The sequence below is a fragment of the Eleginops maclovinus genome, chromosome 24 (assembly GCF_036324505.1).
Source record: "Eleginops maclovinus isolate JMC-PN-2008 ecotype Puerto Natales chromosome 24, JC_Emac_rtc_rv5, whole genome shotgun sequence".
NCBI classification, from domain to species: domain Eukaryota; kingdom Metazoa; phylum Chordata; class Actinopteri; order Perciformes; family Eleginopidae; genus Eleginops; species Eleginops maclovinus.
In genome coordinates this window covers 3366708-3373022 of record NC_086372.1, presented here as the reverse complement: position 1 = coordinate 3373022, position 6315 = coordinate 3366708, and the positions used below count along the sequence as shown (strand labels likewise).

The window sequence follows — 6315 nt, the reverse complement described above, 5'->3', positions numbered from 1 at the left end:
GTAAAAGCCTCACTGGTGTTTTGATTCAAGACACTGAAATACACAGGATTGCCTTTACATTCATGTGTATTAATACCTACTTGTATTCAACCAGATCGTAAAAATGGTTGCAAAATACTCTACTACAAATATAAAGGTTTACATATTTATTGCACTATTTTAGGTGTCCAAGGAAATAATTACATAGACTGTTAACTTGATTAAGGTTGGATTTTTTAATACCACTCATAAAAACCAATGTAAAATCTATCTGTTAGCAGTACAAGCCATGTGCCAACATGATCCAAACACAGTAATAACAATAACTATGTACTTTGTGTGATTGGATAACAGGTAATGATGCATTAGTAAACATCATTTATATTATGTTTAACATATACCAAGTTTGGTTTTACAGCATTTTTTTTTTGATTGCTTCCATGTCAACTTTTTCTTCTCCATATATTTTATTTTGAAAGCAAAGTCGACTCATTTCCGCTTTTACTGCGCCTGCTTCTGTGTGACTTGACGCATCTGTGATGGAGAACCGCACAAGCACAGGAAGCCGGTCGGCTCCACACAGAAAGAAAGGGGCTGGGCCTCAATATATTAAAGCATGGATACCGAGATATATCCTCAAACATTCATCCTACTTCGTTTAAACCTGCATGTTAGTATAGAACCAACTGATAATAGCTGCAGGGCATGTGAGAAAAATGGAGGCAGACAGAGGCGGACCCCCCACCGCACAGCATCCTTGTGGACATGCGCGTTTCCCAGTGTCAATATTGGTAATCATGGGTGTGGCAAGTGAGCAATCTCATGAGTGATGCTGTGTATTATAGTGCAGTGGTTCCTGATGCAGCATTGGGAACAAATAACATCATTACTCAAGCCAACTGTAGGGTGGTGAATTTGTTCACGATAAAGTCTAATACTAAAATTAGTCTTGTACTATTTGATTGTTTTATATCCTATTTATGATGCGTTGTTGTACGAGCCATGGATTTGAGATGTTCATTGCCATATCTACACTGTAGCTACTGTGAATATAATATACCTTTTCCAAAACATTGATTTACTGTATGACTAGATAATAGTATTTCTTCATATTATGTTTTCTTAATTAGCTGTTCAGTGAGTGGGTTCTTGCAGGGTCACTATGCTTGATTGCAATCTGCCTGCTTCTGCTCTCCATCATGGCTCGTTAATATGTAGGGTATTGTAAAATATATTAAATAAACAGCAGTCAACTCATTAATCTCGGTTAACATGCTCTATATCTGCCCTTAATCCCAATGCATCATAGTTAAATGTAGTGTATACAGCTAGTATAGTACATGGTGTATTGTAAACAAGTGACAATGCATTGTTACTCCCATGCGTGGAGCTACACTAACACTACCAACAGAGGCAGGGTGCTAATAAGGTTGTGTAACTTCAGAGAGGAATAATGTTCAGCTGCAGGAGTCCACTTATTTATCATAATATACACAATGGCAACAGACAGCGCTAAGCTTTTGGTTAAACATTCAAACAACAGGGCTGGGAAAACCAGTCTGACGGGATGAGAGGTAACCTGCCACTGGGGTAACAAACACACACACAAACAATCACAAAGCCCTAACGTATGGCACTCTCTTAAGACACTTAACTAACGCTTAAGAGGAGTAAATCAACTTAAATCCATCCATGGTGAGGTAAGCGTGTACAGATGACACTGATAATGATTATACTGTTCCGCCCCACTGTCTGGAAGTGTTTGTTGCTGACACATCTCTCAAGTCATTGTTTTGCCCTCACTACCATGGGTCAAATGTCTGTTAGCAGCCTGTGTGTTGACATTCGGTTCAAGGGTTCAACAGGGCTTGTTGCTTTCTAGCTATTAACTCAAAATTGTAATAGTTTACTGCCACCCTGTGGATATGTTATACTACTGCAGCGACAGAGTGACATTTTAACGAAGCACACACAAAACATGTATTTTCTCCATTCAAAAGAAGGAAAAGCAATTTGTTTTAAATACAACCTTTATTACTAACTAGTGTTGTCCTTGTATTATGACCGCCTGTCCAAAAAGTCACCAGTCGGTTGCAGGGAGGCAGCTCTGTCAGGTTAATAATATTATAAATAGCAACATGTAATACAAATGTTGAGTTGCAAGTCATGTTAAGAACATTTACACGGTACACTTCTGATAAAAAAATGATCCTTTAAAATCCAGTGCCTGTGTCCTTCAACGTCAGTGCAGTAAACAGCTGAGTAAATGGAGTCAGAAGCATGTAGTAGTTTCAGTAAAGGCAGAACGATGGCTACGGTATGGATAAGGGCGGGACCAAGGTCTTCATATGACGACTGATTCACTGAATTACAAGACAATAATAGGCCTTGCATAAAGCAACGGTTAAAAAAATAAAGTTAATGGCAATTTGTAACTCCTAAAAACATCAATGAAAAATATTGATGTCCAATTCCTTCCATTATATTTTTGCAGTTTGCTCTCTATGTTAGCATCCCTGAAACAAGACTGTCCAGCATGATAGCAAGGAGTACAGAAAACACACCGCATGTCAAACGCACACCATTGTAACTGGTGCTCCAAACAGTGCAGTATATAGTAGCTACATTACAGGGTAACGGGCCTGTATCCCTGGCATTACGGAGTACTTCTCTTTGACATATGAGGATAAATCATTAATGAGCATTAAATATAAGTGTGTATACCTGTATGATCTCTCACACAACGATCGCTTCTTTTGCCAGTCATTGCAAATACAGCAAACAATGGTAAAACCTGTCAGTCATTCCTAAGATAAAAACACTACTATGTACCCTCTTTCAGCTTTTAAGGTCTGCCACTGGCACACAATCCGCTACAATACACCTCTGTCTCAGTAAACCAAGGGGGGATTTTCTATGCAAACATGTCTTTTAGTCAGTGTTAATCGTTTTAGTTCAGTAGAAAGTCTGGGCCCGGGTAACCAAAAAGGTTGAAGTCCCCTTGGTAACGCGAGTACAGACGCCTGACGTCGCGCTTACTGATGCCTGAGAAGTAGCGCTCCACCTTCGTCCTGTTGTAGCGGGTGATGCCTGGAGGGATGGCGGGGTAGGACACCAGTTGGTCGATGCCCGCTGCTTTGAGGATGTGAGGGGCGTCTTGCTCCAGTGTCTCATGGTGGCCCACCACGTTGTAGTGTATTTCGCAAGGCGCGCACAACTCCGCGTAAGTCACCCAGTGAATGATGTGCTCGCCGAACTGACGGTCCATGCGGTGGCGGCCGTCCGAGTCGCCCAAGTAACGGACAAAGTCCTCAAAGTGCAGGCCGGAAGCGGAGAGCTCGTTGTCGCGGTGGCTCTTGCGGTACTTACGGATGATGGCCGGGGCAATGTCATGCTTGTACCAAGGCTCGAAGCGTGGGTTCTTCACAAACTTGTCCTTGAACGCAGAGATCAGCCGCTCAAAGGGGTCTCTCACGATGAAGAACTTGAAGTAAGTGCTTAATCTGGAGAGGAAAAATACAAGAAAATGGCTGTGAAGGATGGCATGTTTATTGACTTTGACTGTCACAGCAGGCAATTCTGCAATGCTGTTGACTATCATAAACACTTAGATATACACTTGCTGGTCTTGCATTTGTTGGTGTGTGTGCAAGGTGCAAAAACCATTTGGGTTTTTTTGGCACGTGAGTAATGCAATTAACCAGCAATTGGCTGTCAAATGTGTCTGATTGTGTGCCCTGTGTTTGTGTGTATAAGTTAGAGATAAAAAGAATGTTAGTATTCAGATTAAACATCATCTGTTTAAAATAAAAAAGGACATTTCTTAAATATTGTAAAGGAAGTTTCACATTGGCTTTTAAAACGAGCAAGTGGCTAGTAAACATAATGGAGTATTGACTAAAAATACTAGCACTAGCACACCCTGCTGCCTTCTATATTTATTACAGTAAGTCTATCAAACCTGTGAGTAATTTCCTGTGGCTTGAGTGATGATAGGCGGGGCAGGCCGTTCTTGTCATGGTCATGAACAAGGTTTTCTGGGATCTCCTCCACGGTGGGGAACGCTCCTGTGAATGTTAATAACATAAGTCATGTATGGACAGACTGCTAGACCTTGTTATTACATTCTACTAACCCGTACTTACCATTGAGCACAATGAGGACCTTCTTCCACTGTGTGTTGCCCACTTTAGGCGTCTGGCAGAACAGGATCTTGCGCTTGTCGCAGACAAAGATGCGGTCCAGGACGAATTTGCTGATGGAGACGTGAGTCAGATTCCGGAGGCTGCTGTTCTTACACACGGAGGAGAGCAGATCGCTGCGCCTCTCAACCTCCGACTGCCAATCTGTCCCTGTGGGTACCGCTGAGGACTGAAAAACACAGCAGTAATGTCACTGATTGCCTGGTTTTTAATATGTTGGTGTTGCAGAGAAGTGAATGGCTTTGTTTTAATGGGATCAGTGATGGACTACAGTTAATAAACAGCTGCTTTAGTCACCTGATCAGATGGCTTTGGAGCTGGTTTCTCTAGAATGGAAACAGGAAATGGTCTTATCATCTTGGTGCCTGGCACTGTCCAGCTCTGACCCCCAACCCTCTCTCCATAGTCTGCAAACACATAATAGAGTGGGCTCACCACATTTAACCCTGTAGTCAGTGACAGTCATGATAAGTGTGCCACAGTTACTTCTTAGAGATGTGCAGACAGAAGACACTTCATGTCTGTTACAGTAAGAAGTCAGCATTAGACCCAGCAGCGTACCATCCACAGCTCTGAAGGTGATGAACTTGCTGACAAACATCAGGATGAGCAGCACCCAGCCGCAGGCCCCGAGGAGCAGCCAGTGGTGCCGCATCGCTTCCCCCATCAGCCGCCGGCCATGGAAACACGAAGCTGGGCTCCCCTGCACACAGACAACAAATCTCAATGTCCAATACACTTTGATTTAATCTGAATGATGGCTTGTTAAAGTATAGGAAAGATACAGTATTTTGGTCCAGCTCTGGGTGTCTTGCCATCCAAGTCACACATTGTACACAAAGCTTTCCACTTGTCATATCAATACTGCACATATTTCACAGGTATATCTATATTTCAACATTGGTATAATTGAATGCTATAATCATTTCCTTAAAGTGTTCCTTTCTCTCAATGCATCTTCTCCAACTGTCTTTATGTATGCACCATAGACACCAAGGCAAATTCTTCGTATGAGTAAACCTACTTGCTATTGTCAATAAACACGTTTCTGGTTCAGACTTTAACAGATGAAATGTTCATCTCAAACATATTTCAACAAAGCATTCCAAAGAAAGCCTTATCTTCAACAATATTATTTGTACAATGTCATTTTAACACCTTTGTTTTAGAATAAAATGCAATCTCAATGGAAGACAGACAGCTAGCTGAAGACTGTACTACACATGCTAGCTGTTAGCTTTACTATATGTTGGCAACACTGTTTAATGCTAACGTGTTGACAGTAAAGGAACCACATAACCTACACTAACAGTGCAAATGTACATCAAGTTGTTTTATTAGCTATCTAAATTGAATAGTGTTGTATGGTTAGCTATAATTAATGATCTAGCTGGTCAGATAGTTAGCCAACCAGTTAGCCACACCTGTCCCTCCCAGACAACTTGATTTACACCATCAGTTCCTACTGAGGTGAACTAAATATTTAAATACCTCACACAGCAGCAGAACAGCTTTGCGTCTTACCTTCTTATTGAGTTACAACAACTTCACGGCTGCTCAAACTCTGCAGGATGTGTTGATGGAGCCATAGCTTTAGCTTTCTGCTGCGTCTGTTCTTCACATCCGAGAGCTAACAAGCAAGCAGCGCCATCTAGAGGCAGCCACGCATGTTTACCACTCTCCATTTATCTCCCCGGTATTTATGTCCATTATAATTAAGCCACGATGCCATGTAAGGTCTATCATAAATCTGCTTCATGCACACAGGGGGGAGGCTGAAGACATGATTTGTTATGGGCATACTAACACATGCACAAATAAAATACACTAGAGGTAGAATAGCAGCAATGCATGTTTCCAGCTAACATGACTGGAGAAATATAATGAAAACTGCTTAAGGGGATCTTCAGCAGTTCATTACATTTCTCCAGTTTTTATGTGATATAACACGGTAAATTATAGGGTAGATAGCATCTAAACTCAACAAATAAAGCTTCTTCATGCAGAGTGGAACAGGATACTGCGGACATGATTTAATATGGCTATATTTCCAAATGCATGGCCTAAATATAAGATGATTTTTTATATACATTTCAAATGAATGTACAGTGCAATGTCAATGTTGATTGCACCG

The 6315-nt window shown here is 41.4% G+C and overlaps 1 protein-coding gene across 1 annotated transcript; it reads right to left on the bottom strand.

The window, feature by feature from the left end:
- Positions 1-1991: 1991 nt before the first annotated feature.
- chst10 (carbohydrate sulfotransferase 10) lies at positions 1992-5842 on the bottom strand. Its single transcript, XM_063877388.1, has 6 exons — positions 5706-5842; positions 4743-4884; positions 4479-4588; positions 4125-4350; positions 3941-4046; positions 1992-3482 (listed from the first exon to the last, which is right to left on the bottom strand). The coding sequence occupies exons 2-6, from the start codon at positions 4846-4848 to the stop codon at positions 2930-2932; spliced, it is 1101 nt and encodes a 366-aa protein (XP_063733458.1). The 5' UTR covers positions 4849-4884; positions 5706-5842; the 3' UTR covers positions 1992-2929.
- Positions 5843-6315: the final 473 nt, after the last annotated feature.